The 23,808-nt window shown below is 41.2% G+C and overlaps 2 protein-coding genes and 1 long non-coding RNA gene across 3 annotated transcripts in view; 2 read left to right on the top strand and 1 right to left on the bottom strand.

The window, feature by feature from the left end:
• Positions 1-2,789: 2,789 nt before the first annotated feature.
• Positions 2,790-10,923, top strand: nrl (neural retina leucine zipper). Its single transcript, XM_027026054.3, has 5 exons — positions 2,790-2,904; positions 5,496-6,351; positions 6,630-6,932; positions 8,417-8,632; positions 9,277-10,923. The coding sequence occupies exons 2-5, from the start codon at positions 5,743-5,745 to the stop codon at positions 9,421-9,423; spliced, it is 1,275 nt and encodes a 424-aa protein (XP_026881855.2). The 5' UTR covers positions 2,790-2,904; positions 5,496-5,742; the 3' UTR covers positions 9,424-10,923.
• Positions 7,549-9,093, bottom strand: LOC145649906 (uncharacterized). Its single transcript, XR_014116639.1, has 2 exons — positions 8,855-9,093; positions 7,549-8,647 (listed from the first exon to the last, which is right to left on the bottom strand). It is a non-coding gene; the product is annotated as an uncharacterized LOC145649906 (long non-coding RNA).
• Positions 10,924-12,240: 1,317 nt separating the features above from the next.
• LOC113587410 (GTP-binding protein REM 2-like) overlaps positions 12,241-23,808 on the top strand; it is a 16,973-nt gene continuing 5,405 nt past the window's right edge. Inside the window, exons 1-4 of the mRNA XM_027026064.3 lie at positions 12,241-12,556; positions 13,741-14,042; positions 15,077-15,150; positions 17,164-17,341. Of these exons, the coding sequence (XP_026881865.2) occupies positions 13,742-14,042; positions 15,077-15,150; positions 17,164-17,341 (553 nt within the window). The 5' untranslated portion in view covers positions 12,241-12,556; position 13,741. The remainder of the gene's footprint in view (positions 12,557-13,740; positions 14,043-15,076; positions 15,151-17,163; positions 17,342-23,808) is intronic.

The following is a 23,808-nucleotide window of genomic DNA, read 5'->3' as shown; positions in this document are numbered from 1 at the left end:
AGTTACATGGCAGGAAAATGCAGTTGTTTGTAGAGGTCAGAAATGAGATCCAAGTGACATCTGATAATTTTGTGTGTTTTAATTTCAGCTGAAATAACCCTCTTCACAAAGGCTGTGGAGGGAAGGTGAAAATGATAACATCAAACAGTCTCACAGCCTCGTGATTGCATGAGGTTTGTCAAAGTCAGTAGGAATTAGGTAAAGACAGTTTGGGTGTCCTTAATAATAACTTTTTTAATAAAGTAAGCCAATATTGATGGACTCTGTATTTGAGCAAATAAAGTTTTTTACTGACTGAAAGTTTCTTTTTACTTTATTTGTCAGTTTTTTACTTTTCTTTTTACCATAGTTTTCTGTAAGAAGTCTTCATTCTCACTACTGACAGGTTTCATTTGAGCAAGTTATCTGTTAACAAAATCATGAGATGGTTTTAATAAAGTGTTGAATCAGTGTTCTATAAGAAGCTTTTAACCTCCTACACGAGACAAAACATCAAAGACCTGCTTGTCAAGACTGATATAAATGACCAGTGGAATAATAACTGGGGTACTGTTGTCTGCAACCACTCCTGATGTGTTACAATGTAAATTTCAATTTACTAACACAGCTACTATAATAACTGGCAGGAAAGGATCAAGTATCACCCACTGTATTAGGAGACTTATATATTTATAATTTATAATTATAAATAAAACATATATGGTAGTGATCATTGGTATGACAGTTTTGGTCTGATGTTTTTGTCTGTAACAATACTACTTTTGCTTTTTTTGGCTACTCTCTTGTCTTGGTTGTTCCTACAAGTCTCAGTTATACTAACAGTCCTGGATTTTTACAAAGCAGGCAAGTGCCTAACGAACACTTTTTAATAACCTTCTGAGGCTAAACCTGCTAATCTGAGGCTTCTAAGAATGCCTCGTTAAGGAATCAGTGCGTTAATATTATGTGACTAAATCTGATTTCGGGCATAGATATAAAAGCAGTAATAAAGTGTAATCTCTGACACACACAAACGCACACACTCTCTCTCACACACACGATCATGTACACATTAATTTCTTGAACAGAGTTCATGAAGTAATTTAATGAAATTACTCAATTAACTTAAGCCTTGTTAATGTTGCTGCCCTTTTCTTTCTCGATACTCGAGATCTCCCTTATTTTGCTGCATACATTTCCAGAGAAATGAAGTTAAAAAGGGATCTCTGCATCATCTTGTAGGATTCTGAAATGCTGAAGTATAATATTAGCCACTGTTTTTTATGTAGGACAATAAGTGAGCACCAAAGGAATTAACAATAGCTTGTCAGTGCATCCACTCTCTGAATATGTAAAAGTCTTCATTCTCACTACAAATAAATTTGTCTTAATAGCTGCGAGTAAGGGATGGAATTTCTGAAAGCCTTTGGATGTGAAGAGCTGTATTGCAACAAGAATTAGAGCTTGTAGGTTTAAAATATATGGTAGAATTTAAAACAAAATCTTCAAACTTAACTGAATCATCCAAAAAAATTGCCTTTGTACCAGAATGTGCTGTACTGAACGTGTATATTTGCATTCTAGAATGTGCTGTACTGAATGTGTATATTTGCATTCTAGAATGTGCTGTACTGAATGTGTATATTTGCATTCTAGAATGTGCCATACTGAATGTGTATATTTGCATTCTAGAATGTGCTGTACTGAATGTGTATATTTGTATTCCAGAGCTGCATACAATTTGGAGAAGGAGGACTAAAGTGTTGGGGCTCTTGTTGGAAATAATGTCTGCTTTCGCATACAAAAAACTACCTGCAATAAGAATTTCCTAAGCATAATTGTAAACCTAACCCTAATTTTAGTCTCAGTAACCATAGTTTTAGCTTTGCTAAGCTTTATCTTGTTTGAACATTTTTAAAAATTATTTTTGACAATTTAATCTAGATCTATCTATTTATGTGTTCATGTCTTGAAATTACATAAGAATATTAACACATGCATGCACACACTATCCTGCAGAGATGCCAATAGGTGGCAGTAGACTGACAACAGGCAGCCTGCCTCTTCAGCTTGGTTATTATGTCTCTCTGTGATTGTCTGACTTCCCATATATTGATATTTTTTACAATCACCACTGCTATCATAGTTACAACTCTCTTCTGTACATACACTCTGTTGTCATGGCAACCAGCATAGAGGACTGGTTAAGTCTTCAGAGAGGAGTAATGGAATGAGTATGGAATGTATGACTGGAGTGTGCCATTATGAATACAGCTAGACCAACCCACACATACACTAACAGCATAGGGTGCTCATGCACATTTGTCAGGTTCATATCTAAATTTTCCACTTTATCATTTTCTACCTTATGATGTCAATAATTTGCATATTTTTAAAAACATGTTACATTTCCAAAGTTATATTATTAATTATTTATAGTTAAATATTGTTTAATAGCTTGGAGGACATAGGAAGTTGAAAAATACTTGTAAACAGACCAGACTAAAACAATGAGTAATGGAGAGATGAAAAGGAAAGAGAGCGCGAGCGAGAGAGAACACGAGAGAGGGAGCATGAGCCTAACAGAACAATTGAACAAACCTGTGGCTTTAGGACAGATAAAAGAAAAGGGGCATGACAGGGAGAGAGAGCGAGAGAGAGAGAGAAAACAGGAGAGAGAGAATGGGATAGAGAGAGAGAGAGCGAGTCAGAGAGGACTCGGGGGAGAGAGGGATTTAAATCTGAGCGGAGGGGGCAATGACACAGTAGGTTACAAAGTGGCTCATGTATGCTCCCAAACTCCCAGTGTGACACACACACACTCACACACACTCCTACATGTACACAGTGGGCATCAGGCAGCCAGTCATAAGGAATGAAACAGACGACAGGAGATGCCAGCGGCCCTGCTCTGAATGACCCACGGTAAGAGAAAGCCAAACTCTTCACACCCATTCTACCTTCCACCTCCCTTCCTGTCTTTACTTGGCACAAGCCCTGGTGTCTTCAAGGAGGGTGTCTCCAACTTTCAGTTTTAAGTCTCTCTCTCTTTCTGTAACCCTTTCTCTCTGTATGCTTTTCTCTGATGCTGGGTAGCATTTGGGCCCTTTTTCTAGGCCCGTGACAGCTTGTTCAATGACACGCTTCAGTTTACCCAGTAGGGGGGCTATTAATTCACTGAGCACTGATCTGTAATGATGATTTTTTTTTTCTTTTTTAGAACAACTTTGTGCCTCTTATAAATCTGCCTCCTGGAACGCACCATGCCCTGACAGTAAATCCTTTGAAAATGAGGCTTGAAATTCATGAGAAACTAGAAGGGGTTTCATTTTTCATTTGTTGAAATTCCTTTTCATCCATGGCTGGCTCCAATCATGGAATTCACAAACAAGTAATTGGAAGTTTGTGCATGAAGCTCATGATAATGAAGCTTTAATTATTGTTCAGTTTTGGGATCATAAATCTGAATGATGAAACTGTATATCATCATTCTCGTCACTCAGACTATTACAAATGGTTACAGGTGGGAAATGCTTATTGTGCTTCCCATAGCTCCAATATCATAAAAGTAAATGAACAAATATTAAATAATAACCAGTAAATGTTGGTTTTTGATATATAAATCAATTTTTAAACCAGACAGAAAGTAGGTGCTGTATGTAATGTGTGACTTTCTCTGGTCATTTCTCTTGATATCAGTATTTATTTATGCTTAACCATCACAATATATATGATTGGAACACATCCATTAAAAGTTACTTAGAGTTTTTTCTTCTTTGGCACAGAGGGCGTGCTGTCTGCATTAAGATTATGGGCAGTACATGGGATTTAAATTAAACCTTCCCTCCCAGTAATCTGAATCAGATTTGTTTGACAATTTTATTCCTTCTGACATGGATAGAAATATTAAGTTATATTTTTATTGGTTTAGAATTGAAAAGTCATGTTCAGAATTACTTAAATTATTCTTAGATGCTCCCACCACTCTTTTAGATTGCCTTTCTTTACTAATGACACTCCTTCTTACGAAAACACAACACTACATAACACTAAGTTTTTCCTGCGTTACCCACAAACCTTTGAGAGACAACTGAACTTCTGCCATAGACACCCTCTAGGTAAATTTATTTTTCAACTTCTATCTTCTTTTGGCTTAAGACAAAAGTGCTGTTGTGTGAGAGCATACACATTTAAATGCAATAATTCCTAAAAATGAACATCCATATTTAAGTATACAGTACAGATAATTTATACAGTACTTCTAAACAACAATATCACAGTAATCACTCTTGCATAGACTCCAACTGACCATGTCTAATATATCCACTTGGAAATATTGAATGATAGACCCTTGTGCACTCAGAATAAAATGAGTTTCTGTACATTTTGGCTACACTGTGTTATTAGTGTTTTAAGATATTTCCACTTGTTTTACATTTTATGGCATTTAGCTGACACTTTTGTCCAAAGCAACTTACAATTTTGAGTGAGCACACCTTGAGCATCTGAGGGTTAAGGGCCTTGCTCAGGGGCTCAACAGTGGCAGTGCTTCAACCGACAACCTTCCAATTGCAAGTCAAGTACCTTAACCACTGAGCTACCACTGCCCCTTGTGAGGTTTAGCAAGGTTAGTGTGTTACATATGAATACTCCTTTCATACGTGAGGGGTTAGTGTGAATCAGGGTGGCTGGTGTCTGTAGGCAGTAGGCCTGTACTCTTGTGCTGCTTTTAACCTCTTGACCCCGGGCTCAGCGATGTTATCTTCCCCTTCGATTCCTGCTGAGCCAGACCCAGCCATAATACTGCAATAGCCGACAAAGGACATTGCAACAGCTTTTAAAGAAAACATTGACTGGCTTGAGACAACAGAGGTTATGTGTTGCCATGGAGAAATGTTAGCAAGGGGATTCAAGTGGGTTTACCTACCCATCAGGATCTGATTGTGGGTTTAATAATATTGATGGACCTGTGACTTGTGGATTTTGGATTTAGTGTTTTAGCACCCTAACTCAAACATTTAGTTGCATTAAGTAGTGCACAACAGAGCTTGGCTCTCCCTTTGGCATATGAACTTTATAACATATAACATATGAACATATAACATATAACATATAACATATGAACTTAACTTTATTTTTAGTAGATTTTTTTTGGTCTAGTTTTACTTAATTTTATATACATATTACTATGTAAATACTAGGAAAGCAATTTAATGTGCTCTATGCAAAGTCTATCACTCATCTGGTATGATGGTATTACATTGTAGATTTGCACAGATCTGATAGCATACACAATTTAAGGAGTTATATCTGGTATCCATGTTGCATCACTCTGGCACTGAGATTCCTGATTCCTGGACATTAGATCGTAGAAATATATGATAGACTTTTTTTCCTTTTCTCTGTCTTACTCTTTCTCAGTTCCATTGTTTCCTTCTTCTACTTTACATTGCTTCACACCATTTTCATATATTCCTGTGTCTGTCTATTCATGTCCATATCTCTATCCCTAACAGGGTCAGAAGGTAACACAGGAAGTCCTCTATACAAAGGAGCAGTGAAGCCCCAGAAAGGCATTGTTACTAGCCAATCAGGGATCTTTACTGATCTTGTCCTGTTGGGGCACTGAGGAGGTGGACTGATGCTTTTATCTCCTTGCAGCGAGTAAAGCCTGTTGCTGTGTGCTTGGAGAGTGAACAGAGTAGCTAGTGATCTCAAAAACCTGCTAACCTGCTACACCACAGGCTCTCTACTTCGTCAGTTATGTCCCTCTCGCTTCCCTTGCTCCCCCCCAGCCCCCTGGCCATGGAGTACCTCAATGACTTTGACCTGCTCAAGTTCGAGGCGAAACCTGACACCCCGCCCCTTCTACCACCGTGCTCATATGCCAAAGCAGAACTCCAGCAGCAGAAGGACGCCTCCGGCTCTCCGTGCATGGTGTGTCCCCCTCCGGACTCCAGCCTCAGCTCCAGTCCCTACACCTCCCTACCGCCATCCCCAACCCTAAGCGATGCCCACCAGCCCCTGTCCGCCTCCTCGTCCTCCTCCTCTTCGCTATCCTTCCCACTCTCCACCTCAGCCAGCTACAGCTTAGGACTGAGCTCCACCTCGCAGGGCAATCTAAACCATAGTCCCTCCCCCAGTGCCCCCGCCCAATGTCCGAACTCTGCCTCCCTTGAAGACCTGATATGGATGGCTGCACTGCAGCAGCAGTTTGGTGGCGAGGGAGGGGCCACTGCCTCTCTCCTGGGTGCCCTGGGTGGGGCACCAGAGAGGGGAGATAGGAATAGGGGGGCCATTGGGGGGTTTCTGGGAGCCGAAGACGCTGTGGAGGCACTGCTCAACTCAGCTGCTGTGGCTGTGAGCTCACAGGTACAGTCTTTATGTGTGTGTCAGTCCGTTAGTGGCTGTTTGCGGCTATGTAGGTGGACAAACGTGGGCCTGCACATCTCTTCAAGTATGTTGAGTGTGCAAGACTGTTTCTGAGCACTGCTGAGAGCAAGATGACTGTTATTGACAATGAGCAACAAGAGGGTAACCATTTGCACAGTTTCAAGTTTGCCATTACAGTTTATCATTACACACTAAAATCTAACCAATCTGTATTATAATTCTGCCTTAGTAATACCCTGCGCCTTTCTCTCACTTAGTTCCCTGCCCTGTCTCAGAGTTCTGGTGGCAGTAATCTGGGAGACTCCAGCAGTGAGAGTGGAGGTGACGTGGATGGGGGCAAGGCCTCTGAGCTCTGTCACCGCCCCCTCCTCTTTGTGTCCTCCGCCCCTCCTCTACACGTTGCTGCCCCACCCACTAACCCATTCCCCCAGCCCTCCAGCCCAGAGGGCCAACACCATTACCCACAGCATCATCACCACCACCCTGCCCATCATCCTATGCATGGCCATCACAGTCACCATCATCATCATCATCATCATCATCAGATCCAAGTTAGACAGGTAAAGAGGATGGTGGATGGGGCTTGTGTCTCTCATGTATTGCCTGTACTCTTGGCACCAGGACACTAGCAGGATATTTTCTCCTTTAGACTTTTGATGTTATAAATGCTTTATTAACACTTATTTAGGGCAATGGGGTACTTTATAAAGCTGAAATGTTCTAAACATCTCCAAAAAGAATTGATTATTAAAGCTCAGAGCAAAATTCCAGTTTCTGAACTGATACTTGTTCCGTGTACATTCTCTGGAGGTGGGAATTCAACACTGGGGATTTTGCCTTGAAGATGTCTCTCATTTCACTGAAGGAATCAGTTACCCTGAAACCAAGTGCTGAAGACTAGAATGACTTACTGCTATGCTATTTCCTGTAGCCTGAATTAGATTGAACCAATCAGATTCCACTTTATTCAGTTCCAGTGTGAGATGGAATAATTTAATGATATTAGTGTTGTAATTTGTATGCTTAGAACCAGGTATTGAGGATGGTAACAAATTTGAAGACGTTGGAAGCAATCCCAAATTTAATGGCTCACTCAGCATTTTGTGCGTGGGCGAGTGGGTTGGGGACTTGAAGAGGGAAGATAAGTTACATTTTTAAATGTGCAGTAGGTCTTAAAATGTCCTTGTTTGGCTTTATTATTGAGTTATGTTATATGCTTCTAAAATGAGTCATTTCAGGTGTTATACCTGCACCATATTGAATTATTAAAGCATGTACATACAACTGGGGTTAAAATGTTCATCTGATTCAGTATGTATGTTGATACAGTGGTGGATATTACAATGATACTATTTAATTGTCATTTTTCAGATGCAGTAATGGTGTTGTGTGCATGTGATGTTGTTTCAGTGATGTTCTGTCAGGACACTGCTTGGAGATCTGTAGGGTTTAATGTGGAGCAGGTCTATGAGATTACCATAATATCTGCTATTATTATTGTTTAATCCTGATCAGTGTCACTTACATTTAGTCAGATTACAATATAGATTATGGCCATGTGCAGCCAGAATGTGCAACCTATCACGCACTCACACACACATGCACACAAGCCACACCACTGACAATCATGCATATGCACAAGCAATGTACACATGCAAGGATCACACACAATCACATTATAATGTGTCAACAAATACCTCCGCATTTCCGTGACTTTCCTCATCATCACACACTACCACCAGCCGTAACAGACAACATACAATATACAACTTAATATGAACACATAGGGTCTAATGAAAATGAAATGAAAGAAAAAGAAAAACATTGATGAAGGAGTTATTTTCTTATGTATGCAATATTTCTTTCTGTTGCGTTCATTAAACATTACACTCTTAATTATAATTAATTGATTATCTCTGCAAATTTGGTCCAGCTGCTGCTTACATGTTGCCTTTAGCGATCAAAACGATCGCCTACTAATATTGCGTAACCACATGTTTTGATCATTCTGAAGTGACCACTTGCTTTACTGTTGTTTCCTCAGTCCGTGGTGGACGAGCGCTTTTCTGACGAGCAGCTCGTCAGCTTGTCCGTGCGTGAGCTGAACAGGCACCTGCGCGGCGTGAGCAAGGACGAGGTGGTGCGCTTGAAGCAGAAGCGGCGGACGCTGAAGAACCGTGGCTACGCCCAGTCCTGCCGCTACAAGCGACTGCAACACCGACACGCGCTCGAGTCCGAGAAGCACATACTCACACAGCAGGTACACGCGCACGTTCTGGTCCGCAGTAGTCACACACGGAAATGGTAGACAAGCAAAAAACAAAACAAAACAAAAAAAACCCACATTTATCGCAGAGAAGCAAAATGCGCTAAAATTCAAAGAAAAAGAAAATTACACAGACAGTGACATTAAGTGAGTGACTAACGGAAATTTTTAGCCTGTTTAACAGTGCATACCCAAAGTCTGCAAATGTGAACGCACCCAAATGTACTGTTTCTCTAGTTAGTTCAGCTGCCAGCTGAAGGTACTTGTGAAAGCCAAGAATTTTGCCATGGCGTAAGTATTCTGAAATGCACTCTCTCCATCCCTCTCTCCTTTACTTTCTCCCTCAATTACTCTATTTCGATCTTTCCGCGTCTGTCTTCTCCTCTTCCTCACTCCACTTTCTATTCCCCTCACTGCCTTCATTTTTGTTTCCCTCTTCCCATCTCTTTCCACTCTCACTTCTCTCTCTCTCTCTCTCTCTCTCTCTCTCTCTCTCTCTCTCTCTCTCTCTCTCTCTCTCTCTCTCTCCTTCCATCTCTCAAACCTCTTTCTCTCTCTCTTTTTTTACTCTCTCTCCGTCCCTCTCGCTTACTCTCTTCCCCGCCCCCTTCTTTCTCTCGCTCTCGTGCACGCTCTAGCTGGAGCAGCTGCGGTGCGAGCTGACCCGCGTTCTGAGAGAACGAGACGCCTACAAGGCTCGTTATGAGAAACTCATCAGCTCCAGCGGGGCCCCGCTCACCCAAGCCAATAACCCGCCTTGCCCATCCCCAGACTACTTCCTGTGATATCTGTTGGTAAGAAAAGGACTGGGAAGCCCCATTATAACAAACAAAAATGGCCAAAAAGAAAGAACTGCCCGAGTCACTAAGCTGGTGAAGGTATCAAATGTTACAAGAGGTGAGAGTTGAAAAGGGGAAGCTGTCAACAGTGAAATAAGCTACTTAACCAAAGCGGGTTGACTGTTAAATTTGGGGTTGACCTGAAGCTCTAGATTGTGACTTCAGAAAGACTACATTTCTGCTGCTAGAAGACTTACTATTTGCCCAGTCTAAGACATTTTTGATAATCTACCAGAGGAAACAAAGGTCTGCCTGGTAATGACAGACAGATCACTACCAAAGACACCTTCCTCACATTCAGAGCTGTCTGATTTCAGGACTGGGCAAATGACTTGTTAGGTAAGGACATTTTCAAAGTCTACTTGCTGCTCTTTTGATCAAGATTGTACCAATTACAAATATAATAATTTTGCGTGTTTATGCATCTGCCCAAAGGTTAGTGCAGATCTTGAACTGATACACTTATCCTACTGATAATACAACACGAGCGACACTAATAAGATCTATAGGTCTAAAAATAGGCCTAAAAAGAACCTTCAAACTGCAAATGGCAGTGGTGTGGAGCACATTCTTTTTACTAGAAATATGTTACTCTTTTTACATTCACTGGGATGAAAATGTTTTAAAGGATTACAGTATTAAATAAAAATAATAAAAAATAATGTATAGTTTTTCATTCTGATTTATAATAAACACTAAGGTTCTTTATTTATTCATAAATAAAGAAGACAAAAAATATAATGGGGTTTTATGCCACATGATTAGACTTTTCATTCTTGCAATAAATATTTTTATTTTGCTGTGTTACAAAAATAGACATAGCATAATAACCAGGAGAATGCAATCTGCATTTGATGTCATTATTCATTATCCCTGTGTCATTGGTTTATAATGGGTCTGTGATTAGTATGGCTGAATAAGTTCATTCATTTTGAGGGACTGTGCCATTTACATGATTTTAAAATACAGCAAAAAAAAATAAATAATAATAATAAATAAATAAATAAATAAATAAATAAATAAATAAATAGAATACAATTTTTTTTAAAAAGGTGATACTGGGGTTTGATTCAGGGAGAAACTCATGGACCAAGTTGGTTCCACATTCACAGAGCTGGACACTATGGGTTACTATTCTGGCAAGTATATGAGATGTCCTCTATGATTCCCTGTGATTCTTTTGGCAAACAACTTTACTACAAGGTCAATTGAATTAGTTTATAAGGTTTTCCTTTCCTTTTCTTGTTATATATGTGGATTAAATTTGTCTTTTTATTATTCACATTATTTATTGTTTGTTTATGTAATGATAATTTTAAATAGCTGTATTCTAGTGTGTATTTTATTTATCTTATAGCCTGATTAAACAAATTATACCAACCATGATTGCAGTCTATCACTATTACTATTTGTTTTGTGAACTCTTGTAGTGGTTTCATATGAAATAAAGACATTTTTATCATTTGTGAATATTTATTATTCACAGACTTACCAAGTAGCTCACTGTAGAGTACCTTTAGCCTTCAGAAGTGAAGATACACTTATATAACATGATATTCACTTTCTACAGGTCCACAATGCAATTGTTTCTTATTTAGCAGTTCAAATTTCCGCAGACCCCACCATGACCATTAAGACCACCATAATTACCACCTCCACCACCACCACTACTCCATCACCACCTCCACCACCATCTCCATCACCAACACCTCCATCACCACCAACACCTCCATCACCACCACCACCTCCATCACCAACACCACCTCCACCACCACCTCCATCACCAGCACCACCACCCGTCTCGTTCTCTCTCACATTCTCTGTCTCTCACCCTTGCTATACAAAGACAGTGACCCTAGCTAGGGGCTGTTTAGGATGACCTCACCCTGTACCCCCTGCCACCCCGCACGCTCTTTGTCTCTCACGCTCTCTCTCCCAAGGCCTGGTACAATGGTGGGGGATTAGTGGGATAATAGGTCCGGGCTGAGCGCTTCGGAAAACAGGCAAGAGGCTATTGTGGAAAGGACATACACTGAGTTACATGCACACTCACACCAGCCTCTTGTGCCCTGCCACACTGATGCTTTGAACACTTGCACAAATGCATACATCCACACAGCTGTAGTTAGAAGCATGGACAAATACACACCCTAAATTTATAACATATAAAGCTGGCTACAGTGTATTCACAGTGAGCCCATGTTTGTCAAAGACTCAAACACGTAGCAAAAATACTGTCAGCACATCTATAATATTATACACATGACTAAAAAAGATATGTCTTATGTAAAATATGTAAGCAACCAGTTTGCCTTTCAAGTGATCATTGCACTTTAAGTAGTAAGTTAAAATATATATATATGTTTTACATTCACTTAACTTACTTTTGGAGGTTTATTAAACCAAATATGTTAAGGTAGAAACATTATTTTAAAGATAAATTGATTTACAGTAATGATGTGTCAGAATTTCAGAACTACTGGAACGACTGAACATATCTTTCCCTCTCTGCACAAACACACACGTTTGTTATTTACTGAATGTGTGCGGTTGGGCTGTCGTGACTGTGGTTTGAATCGGGATTCTAAAGTAATTTTTCTGTTGTTTAAAGACCATATTGGAAAGACCGCATAGGGTGACATTTTAACTGACGAAACGTCACTAAACAAGTGTATTTAAGCTTGTTCTCTGCTGCCACCTACCGATTCAAGGCATACTCCGAAATTAAATGAGTCCTGTACAGAAATTGCACACGAAAGCAGTAATCACTGTAGTGCCAGCCCTTAAAGGAATGGACAAGCGACTCCGATTTATTTCCAAAACGACGATTGTCAAATTAATGATTTAGAACTGTTGTCGGTGTCAGAATTCAATGTATTTTTTTTAATATAGTTTGAGTCTGTTTTCACTTTTCATAGGGGTATGAGTCATTAATGCAGACGAGCAAGAGTAAGGTGCGAGCCAAAAGGTAATCTTTAGAGCACGACACGTGCGGTTAAGAGAGCGAGAGCGAGAGCGAGAGCGAGAGAGAGAGAGGGGAGCGACTTCACTCACTAGGTGCAACGAGTCGTGTGCCAAGGTAAGTGGAGATGTTTGCGTCTTTAAATGGGATTGCGCGGGAGCATTGGAATACCTGTCAAATCACTACTTGACCGCAAAACTGAAAGACATGTTGACAGATGCGCCTAGTCCTCTAATGGGTGTCTGGAATGCATTGATACTCGGTAGGCTAGTAGGTTATTATAGTGAAACAGCGTAACACAGGGTGCCATTTAGTTCATAATTTTAGAACCATTTTAGTCAACCAGCTCTAACGAGACACTTTGTACAAGTAAGAAAAATAAATGAATATATGTTAAATTCGTGGCTGTGGGCAGCGGGACGTTTTATTTTCCTGAGCAGATTAGGTTTCTTGATTTCCTGATGTTCATTGTTTCTGTTTCAGCCTCACCTTCTAAAAAAGTGTTAGCTGATGTAAACAACAGGGGGAAAAAAAGCTTTTATTTTGAATGCGAACTAATTATTACTGTAGGACACTGTTAGTGGTTTTCTGCTCTGATTCTTACTGTGACGAAGTCTGTGGTCACTGTTTGGAGTTTTATGATTCTACCCATTTCATGCCAGTATTATTCCTTAGAAAGCAGATGTTCATAGTTCCTGAGTTCTATCTTTTTAATTCTTAACCTTAAAGCTGCTGTAAGTGATTTATTTTAAGAACGTTTGGCTAAACCTAAGTTTTTAAGTCAAATCAAACGTATTTTTCAACACATGTTGTCATAAAGCAGCTTTACAAATGCTTGGGTCCAGATCCCTAATGAGCAAGATATGGCATCTCTGATAGCTGTCAGCAAACTAGACACTCCGAGAAAAATAATGTGTCAGCGACTGACCTGGCCTCTCTGAGCAGCAAGTAAAAATGTCAGCATGGCCCAGCTGTATTAACCAATCAGGAAACCTCTCTACAAGTAGGCAGTCTGCCTTGCTTGTCAATTATTTTATATGCACACAAAAGGGTGAGCTGAGTGGGTGTATCTTTGGCTTTAGAGTAGGGTTTGAATGAAGAATGTGGGATCAAAAAGAGGGGTTAGGCTGCTTCAGTGGTCTGACAGAAGGTAGAAAGAGCTGTACAATTGATTACAACAGCGTTACACATAAAACATAAATCAAACCTGAGCTCAGATAAGCACAGTCGACATTTTTTGTTGCACTTAATTGTGCATTTTGTTACAACTGATTACTAATTTAATCTTTTCATTTGTGCAGTATGACTTTGTCCAGTGCCCCACCCCTTCGCAGAGGAAGCACCCCTGTTCCTATCAAACATCAGCTCAGAAGGGAAGAGGCCATCAATGATGATTGTGACTGGACTCCTGGCCTGGGTGAACTATCCACTCCTCCAATCAGCTTGGTCCCGGCGCTGGAGAAGGCCATCAGCACAGATGTGGAGGAAAGGCAGGACGGCCCACTGAGGATTGCACTGCTCGGCCAGAACGGGGTGGGGAAGACCTCACTCGCCATCGCCCTCGCGGGGGAGATGGACAGAACTGCATCTATGGACTCTGATGGTACAGTTTTTACTCTGAAGCATTTAAACAATTTAGTGTCATTCTGCCAAGTATTATGTTCATGATAATTATGATGGTTATGGTGATTGCCATGGCAGTGCCATTTACAATGATAGTTCACAAACATCTTGCCAAACTGAACTGCAAGGGTATAATTGCAGAAAAATTGGTTATTTTTCTTTTTACAAAAATAAAAAAGTGGTTAAATGACGCACACTGTGAAAAAGGCAGGCCACACTTGGGATACTAGTGAAATGACAGTCTAATAGCAAATGTTGAATTATAAGACAAATACCCTACTTATGTTCTCTTTAAGTACACAGATGTCTTGCAATATGAAAACCAGGAGCACAAATTCATGAGAGGTATTATTGTGTAGCAGAGGTGAGTGCTTAGTCTAAAGTAAGATGTTTTTCTGTACTCAGTGGTGGTCTAACCTCCAAAGGGAGCTTATTTCTCTTACACAAGACCTTAGGGGAAAGAAAAGAAAACAGCAGTCTCTATGGAGCTGATCACTGTGTGTGTGTGTGTGTGTGTGTGTGTGTGTGTATGTGTGTGTGTGTTTTTGTGCGTGTGTGTATGTGTGCGTGTGTGTATGTGTGTGTGTGTGTGTGTGCGTGCTTGTGTGTATGTGTGCGCGTGTGTATGTGTGTGTGTGTGTGAGTGTGTGCGTGTGTGTGCGCGTTTGTGTGTGCGTGTGCGTCTATGTGTATGTGTGTGTATGTGTGTGTGTGTGTGTGTGTGTGTCTGTGTATGTGTGTGTATGTGTGTGTGTGTGTGTGTATGTGTGGGTGTGGGTGTGTGTATGTGTGTGTGTGTATGTGTGTGTGTGTGTGTGTATGTGTGTGTGTATGTGTGTGTGTGAGTGTGTGTGTGTCTGTGTATGTATGTGTGTGTGTGTGTGTGTGTGTGTGTGTATGTGTGTGTGTGTGTGTGCATGTGTATGTGTGTGTGTGTGTGTGTGTGTGTGTGTGTATGTGTGTGTGTGTGTGTGTGTGTGTGTGTGTGTGTGTGTGTGTGTGTGTGTGTCATAGGAGAGGGCTATGCTCGCACTGTCACCGTAGATGATGAAGAAAGCACAGTTTTTATCTTTGATAACTGGAGACAGGTGAGTTTTTAAACCTGAATGTCTGTGACCTTCATCGGTTGAGTTTTTCTTCACTGAAAGTGGGAAAATGAGTACTTTTCTTCTTCACGTGGCTTAAGACTAGAATGTTACCACTTGTAATAATACTTAAATGTTCTGATTGTCAGTGGCATTGTACTGATCTGACTGACCTGAAGGCAGTTATATGGCTGGCTAAATAAAAAAATAAAAATTAGATTGTAACCTTATATATAAGTAAGTGTTGAGATGCATGTTTTTAATTCCAGGAGAGGGTAATCAATAGACAGTAGTGCTTCATGTGGAGGACATTGAGAGGCTAGCGCTGTGTACTTCGGGCCTATTAGGGGTGGCTAATTGCTGAGGCTGCGTTGAAGCTGGCGAGTGATCTGGCTGCATGCCACAGGGGTGGTGCAACACTGATAAAGAGCAGAGGAGAGACAGCTTTGAGAGAGACTCTCCGTCTCTGTGGGCCACTAATGGCTTTTCTCTGTAGGAGGGAGGAAGCGATTAAAAAAAAAAGCGCATAGAAGGAAAATGTGTAAACGGCGGGACAAGGTCACATGCAGTGACTGAGGAACAAGTGGAGATGTTTAGACATGGCACCCTCATTCGCTGTCTGATACTGATGTATTCATAATTAAACACACCGGTTTGATTTAGTGCAGAGCTCTAGGATGGGCATACAGCAAAAAAACAAGTGTTGAATTAAACACCTATAGTGTTTGTGTAGGTCCAGCTGCATAGACTGTAGGTGTTCCACACTCTGTGCAGAAAGTAAACTGTATTTAAAAGTTCTGTTCCTAGCTATTCTCCTAACAATGAATCAGTTTCAAATAGCACTCACTAAAAAGGGGGTGAGATTTTATGTTCAAAACCATTCACTGTTAGGTTCTTATGACAGATAGTTTGTATTAATTAACAAAGTGTAATCAAGAAGTTCAAACCAAGAAGAACTGCCTTAAGAGCAGTACTCTTTTTACATCCACTTAATAAGGTTTATTAACACATTATTAACCACATTTTAAAACAATATTAATAAAGTATATAAAACATTTATAAAGTATATAGTTAGAGTTCATAGTCTGTTGCCATGCACAGTTTGTGGTAGGGAGCAGTTTGTGCAGGGGTCAGTAGTAATTTTGTGGTTAAAATGCTTGACTAGTAATCAGAAGATTGCCCGTTCAAGCCCAACCACTGCTAAGTTGCCACAGTTGGACCCTTGAGCAAGGCCCTTAACCTTCAATTACTAAATTGCTTTCAGCTAAATGCTGTAAATTTAGCCCTTTATCAATGGTCATTTTTTTGACCACAGGGTTTCTGGACTACATTCTAGCATTTACATTTTATAAAATGTGCCAACAAGACAGTGCTACTTAATAAAGTGTTTGGCAAGGGTAAAAACAAAGATGGTGTTTTTAATGAAGTGTTGCAAAAATGTACATGAAAAAATGTCATTTTTCAAACTCATGAAAGTTCCACATTGGTAAATGTATAAATGTTCTAAACAAATGACCCCAGAAAAAATAACATTTATTAGCAGTTTTCATTCATTATCGCATATTCTGTTCATGTTTCTGTGACCAAAAACATTTGAGCCACTCGCTCAAAAATCCAGTTCCAAAACAGTAAACCTTTGCCCAGTCACAACCCATTGCTCCACCTACACTTTATGCCATTAATCACTTTCTCCAAAAATAGTCGCAGTGTTTCGTCTGTGTCTATGAAGTTTTATTTATACCAGCACCAATAGACTGAGCTGTGTTTCATGCTCATAGTTCCTTTGCTGTGCTAGCATCTCTATTTGTGTATTTCTGTCTTTTATATTCACACATTCTTTTGCTTATATTGGATTCTACTGCTGGTGTCTGTGCATCACAGGTACAGAGGTTTCTCTTCTGGTACTTGCACGCAAGCAAACATTTAGCAAATGCATGCTCAGTCATGTGTATGCTTCAGATGAATCACATATTTATTCTAACAGCCTCACATTGTATATCTCTCTCTCTCCAACAGGATCTGTCCACACTGGTGTGTGAAGTGTGTGTGCTGGTGTTTTCAGTGACGGACAGACGTAGTTTTCACCGCACAGCTCAACTCCGCCTTCTCCTCAGGGAAAATCAACCCCAAACCCCTATCATTCTCGTAGGCAACAAGAGTGACTTGGTTCGCTCTCGAGAGGTCAGCACTGAGGGTATGTCGCCAAGTCTTGAAACACCAAGAAACACACACAGTCCTGAGTGAGGAAACGGTCAGAATTCTTCATTCGGAAATTCTGTTTTTACTGGACGTTTCAGCGCCCAACAGTCCTCTATGACAGCTCATGTATGGCACATCATGGTTTCATTTTGCAAATATATATAGTTATTTATGCAGCACTTCACCGTTCATGTCATAACAAAGAATTATATAATTAAAATTTGTGGAATCAGATGGTCAAACTCAAAAACATATTGTTCACACTGTTTAAGAATCAGTAAGATTTTTGTGTTCTCACAAACCTAAACTAAAACATATTTGTGAGATATTAGAGCCTTAATACCTTAAATATGTCTCAGCTCCCTACATGTTGTTAGAGTTCAACTAGCACACCTTGTTTGGGCCAGGAGTTTAAGAAGAGAATTTGTAAAACATCTTGCTGTGACTTCTTTGCCTAAATCTGGAGCCAATTTGTTCACATCCAATTCAGTGCTTAAAATGTCTGCCAATTGTTCTCCCACTTAGCTTAAATCTTGATCATTTTACTATGACCTCTGTATTCATGTACTGTACTGGGATCCCAGATCTCTTCAGAATTTGCTTCTGACTATGCAAATGTAGTAGCACTGGGGAGCAATAACTTATATCACCCTTTCTCTCTTCATCTTTATTTCTCTCTCGACACTCTCTCTCCTGCTTCTGCCTATCAACCTCTATAAATCCTATTACTCCCACTGTCTTGTGTGCGTGTGTGGGCATGTGCTTATATGTGTGTTCCTGTTTGTGTGCATGAGTTAATGAGTGCAGTCATTTATGCTTGTATGTATTCATATTCATTTCTGTGCATATGTGTGTGTGTGTGGAGGAACTTGGAGGAATGGAATATTGGCAGATTTATGAAAGCAGAGATGTACACTGGCAGAGAACAGCAGCATCTATTCTGTGTGGGAGTATTGGCGGATGGTTCTAACATGAAACTACACATACACACACACACACACACACACACACACACACACACACACACACACACAAATACACAGTAGTGTTATGGTTAAATATATTGTGATGTTGCAATTTATATTGTGTTCAGCAGATATCTAGTACTAGTAACTAATGTTGCCATTTGAATATCCATCTGGATATCACATATGAAATTACTCTGTTTATTACTTAATCAGATATTATGACTCACTTTACATACATTTAGAGCATACATACATCACATCACATTTACATACATCAGTGTAACGCGAGGTGGACCAAGTGCCGCAGGGCGAGGGGCAGGATGCACAAACTCCAACATCTCGGATGTACATTTATTAACATTTAAACAAAACACTAACGGCACTCACAAGAATTACACACGCTTAATTCAAACAAGAAACGGTTAACATTAAACATGGACAAGAAACACTGATATGCTTAACTTTGACAAAAAGACCAGTACATCAAACATTTATATGTTATATCCACACCCAACGTCAACAACGTTTATATGTTATATCCACATTTATATGTTATATCCACACCCGACGTCAACAACGTTTATATGTTATATCCACATTTATATGTTATATCCACACCCGACGTCAACAACAACGCTGCACACCCTCACGTGGGTTTAAATATACATATACAAAACAAGGAGAAGGTGTGTGCAAGCGTGGCCACAAACGAAAGTCCTCCCACAACCACGTGCCTCGCGGGAGGCAAGCGTTCCGTGACAGAACCCCCTCCCAAGGGCCACGGTTCCCGACGCGTCCTTCCAATGAACGCGAACCTCTGGGTGACGTGTACACGTAAACACAGACACACAGCACAGCAGTGCCTGGTGCCCACCCAGTACAAGGCGGGCCGGGTACCGCCAAAAAGGGAGACCTTGCGGCAAGAGGGAGAAAGGCAGCTTCCCCATCTCTCAGGGCAGTCCGGTATGTTCCAAAAGATGCTGCGCCTGTAAAAACAAAAGGCGCAACACAAACACACAATAGTGCCCACACACAAACACAAGGCGCTGTGACGTGGCACCCGCCGTCCCCGCAGGCGCCTTGACGTGTCCTTGGCCTCAACGGACATGCGGGGGAGCACATCCGCCCCGGTTCCAGACGTGCCACCTCCCTAAATGGTCCTCCTTCCTCCCGCCGCTCTAGGAGTGTCCCAGAGGCGGCTTGCCTCCAAGATTTTGGGCAGACCACTCCAGTCTCGCTGGCGAGTCTGCTGAAGGGAGGGGACTCTGGCTTCAGCTCCGCCCTCCTCTTCCTGGTCGGTGCGGTGCCCTTCGGGCCTCCTCGGCCCCTGGCTCGATGGCCACAGCGCCCCCCCAAGAAATTCCTGGGGATGTTTCCCTCCACCTCCGGAGAGGACCCGGATGGCGGTCGTGGTCCTCTCCCCAATTTCCTGGGATCCAGGCAGCAGGGTGGGGGTGCCTACACACCTCCCACTAGGAAGTCCGTCTTTTGCCGCAGAAGTTTGCGTCCTGTGGTGGTTGGTCATTCTGTAATGCGAGGTGGCCAAAGTGCCGCAGGGCGAAGGGCAGGATGCACAAACTCCAACATATGGGACGTACATTTATTAACATTTAAACATACAACACTAACAGAACTGATAAGAATTACACACGCTTAATTCGAACAAGAAATTGTTAACATTAAACACAGACAAGAAAGACTGATACGTTTAACTTTGACAAAAAGAACAGTACATCAAACATTTACTATGTTACATCCACAGGCGCAGGTGTGCGCAGGCCACAAACGAAAGTCCACTGCACGTGGCTGGCCAAAGCGTTCCTTGACAATCAGACTCCTATACAACAAATGTGTTTAGCATCACTGAGTAAAATTAACCAAGAAGAACTCTAATGATGCTAGAAAATTTACATAAAACATTTTGTTTCAATCCTACATAGAATTAGAAGTATCTTGCTCTATATACCTTGCGCTTTATACCTAGTGTGGAACACTATAACAAAGTGGACAAACAGTCATTTACACCTTCCTTAATGTTTGTACTGTTAGCATGTCACATTGAATGTAATTAATAGACACTAAACCTAGAACCACATTAACATAGATGGAGAGTTATTAGACTTGTTCCAATATACATATTACGTTTACTCCAAAATGGACATCATTGAGGCCTACTGATTCCACCAAATGAGAAGGCTGAACCATCTCTACTTAATGGATCTGAATAGTTTGGTAGTGATCAGCCTGAAGTGATCAGGCACCTACCAAATGAGGCCATATGTGAGCGCTTGACCTGCCAGCTGATCTGCTGAATGATGAATGGGAACGTGATGAGATGATGTGATGAGAAAAGTGTATTTGTAGGTTTGGGCACTGAATAAGAAAGCCTAGGAATTAGAACACAGAGGCCCTTGTGGGTCTTTTTGTGCAGAGCAGAGGCTCTGATGCAGGTGGTTTTAAGGCCTCCATGCAAGCCTAAGGCTGATCACTCTGGACTGTTCCTGAGAGCTATAACTTATTATTATTATTATTATTACTATTTTTAGTTGCATTTATATAGCCTTTCCCTTATCGCCTTTATAAAATACCAACACACACCAATGAGAAGTAGCAGCCAATTTGCACACATCATACTCTCTATCAGAAACCACAGTCCCCTGGGGGACCGCACCAGGTGCAGGGGAAGGGGAGGAGGTTAAGACCAGGACAGAGCACCAACCATCACTGGATACACATGCACATAGAGCACCACCCATCACTGGATACACATGCACATAGAGCACCACCCATCACTGGACATACATACACACACATAGAGCACCACCCATCACTGAACACACACACATAGAGCACCACCCATCACTGGATACACATGCACATAGTCCCACACACAGAAGTCACATTCATACAGGGCAATTTACAGTATCCAATCAACCTAACCTTCAGGTTTTTGGACCATGGGATTAAACCAGAGACCCCAGAGGAATCCCACAGAGACAGAACATGGAAACTCAACCCAGATAGGGACTCAAACACAAGACCCTAGCACTCAAAGAGGCAAAGATGCTAACCACCAAGTCACCATGTTGCCCAGAACTTCCTTAGTATTAGCAAAGTGTTTTTAAAAGACTTGAAAGCCTCTTTGCAAGTTCTGTGGCAAAGCCAGGCTTGTTATTTTACTACCATGGACAGGGTAATGCTGACCTGCAACTTTATCTTGCAGGTGTTTGGTGGTGTGAGTTGAGATAATCTTTGTTTTTTTTAAATAAAGCAAAATCTTCCAATGGGATATAATGCTGTCAAGCAACTTGCATAATGATAGATCTCAATTTGCATATACTGAATAATGTATGCTTTGGATATAATGGTTGAGATTTCAAATGCTAGTATGTAAAAGAAGTTGGGACAACTACAAAATCACTCCAGAAAACTAAACATTTGGGTTCTTTGTGTAACTGTCAGACATTCTCCAGAGGATGCCTCAATAATGCTTATTAACTCTGACCAGCTTTTCTCTTCAACTAATTCTCAAGTCTGCATTATTATATCCACATTATTATACTAGCATATAGAGGAATTTAGGAAAGACAGTGAAGTCCCTAAACAGTTATCCATCCATCTCCCAAGGAGTTATTTCCCATCAGAGCCAGATATGAGAGCAACTACACTTGACCTTCGCATCCTCTGTAATGCATCGCCGTATGGTTCTAAGGTATTCTCATGGGTTTATGGTGTCCCCATCTGCATATGGTTCTATAGTGTTCTCATGGTTGATGGCCTCAAGGATGATGTTGTCCACACAATGGTTAGAACCCAAAGCAAGCTCATTATGCTCCATCCAGGAACAGACAGCAACCTTGCTGAACTGCATCATATTGTCTGGATACTCCAGTGTCACAAATCAGTGGACCACCTCTAAAGGTCATGTCAGGAATGGAGATCAAAGCCAACTATTCCTAAGATGCCCCAACTTGTCTTCAACTGTGAAAGCCTACGCTTCTATCAGTAGGTATAGATTGCTTTGACTCTTATCTTGTCAAAGTTTAAGATTCAATTTATTGTCATTGCTCAGTACAATGCAGTAATCCACATACCTCCTTCTTTTTGGAAGCTGAGATCAGACATTGTACAGCATTGTACCCCTGGAACCAAGAGGGATAAGGGCCTTGGTAGTGGCTCAATGGCTGAGTCAGGAATCAAACCCACAACCTTCTAACTCATAGCCCAAAATTATACCCAATAGCCTACTACAAAACACTGGGCTTAAATGTGTGCATCCATCTAAACATACTGCAAAGCCTAGACCAGACTCTTTCCTCAGACAGGTTGTCTCTTAGCAGTGAATACCCTAAGATTATTTCTGATCAGGGTGCCCTGTGTGTCACCCTGGGATCTCAACCAATGACAGATGCAGGCGCTTCGGACAGTACTGGTGGAGGAAGAAGCCAAACCTTTGCAGACCACTGTGATGATTATAATAGATCAGAGATTGCCAAGAGTGGTGGAAGCATGTGTACAGCAGAGATGCAAGTGAAAGACTAGATCTACTCAAGACCAATCGCCAAGCTCATTGAGTTTCCAAACATCCCAGAGAACACTACTGTTATCAGATGAGCCTAGAACTAGAGGTCAGCTGTAGAAAAACCATAATCCCCCATGACACCTGATTTTAATGTGGATTAATAAACGTCTGCCTCAGTACTTCGCAGTCTAACATTAGTTTAGTTTCAGTGTTAACTAACAGGCTGACTATTAGATAGTATTTTCTCTTTGTTCTTCTATGTGTCCATGGCAAACCTAACTGTTCTCTCTGACTTAAGTTGGCTGATGTTGACAAAAATGCCTCAATGGATGCCTCAAACTTTAATGTTTGTACTGTAAGATTGTCGCACTTTAAGTCTCACTTTAATCTTTACTTTTTAGAACAACACACACATCACCAATTAACACCTACGTGTGTGTGTGTGTGTGTGTGTGTGAGTGTGTGTGTGTGTGTGTGTGTGTGTGTGTGAGTGTGTGTGTGTGTGTGTGTGAGTGTGTGTGTGTGTGTGTGTGAGTGTGTGTGTGTGTGTGTGTGTGTGTGTGTGTGTGTGTGTGGTGTGAGTGTGTGTGTGTGTGTGTGTGTGTGTGTGTGTGTGTGTGAGTGTGTGTGTGTGTGTGTGTGTGTGTGTGTGTGTGGTGTGTGTGTGGTGTGAGTGTGTGTGTGTGTGTGTGTGTGTGTGTGTGTGAGAGTGTGTGTGTGTGTGTGAGTGTGTGTGTGTGTGTGTGTGTGTGTGTGTGTGTGAGAGTGTGTGTGTGTGTGTGTGTGTGTGTGTGTGTGAGTGTGTGTGTGTGTGTGTGTGTGTGTGTGTGTGTGTGTGTGAGTGTGTGTGTGTGTGTGTGTGTGTGTGTGTGTGTGTGTGCAGGAGAAAAAGGAAAGGGAAAGTAGAACTGAGGGTATTATTACACAATGATCCACCCTGAACTCACCCTGAACCCTAGTAATGAGACAATG

The sequence above is a fragment of the Electrophorus electricus genome, chromosome 2 (genome assembly GCF_041902795.1).
Source record: "Electrophorus electricus isolate QZ-2024a chromosome 2, ASM4190279v1, whole genome shotgun sequence".
NCBI classification, from domain to species: domain Eukaryota; kingdom Metazoa; phylum Chordata; class Actinopteri; order Gymnotiformes; family Gymnotidae; genus Electrophorus; species Electrophorus electricus.
This window is presented reverse-complemented; position numbering and strand designations above follow the sequence as displayed.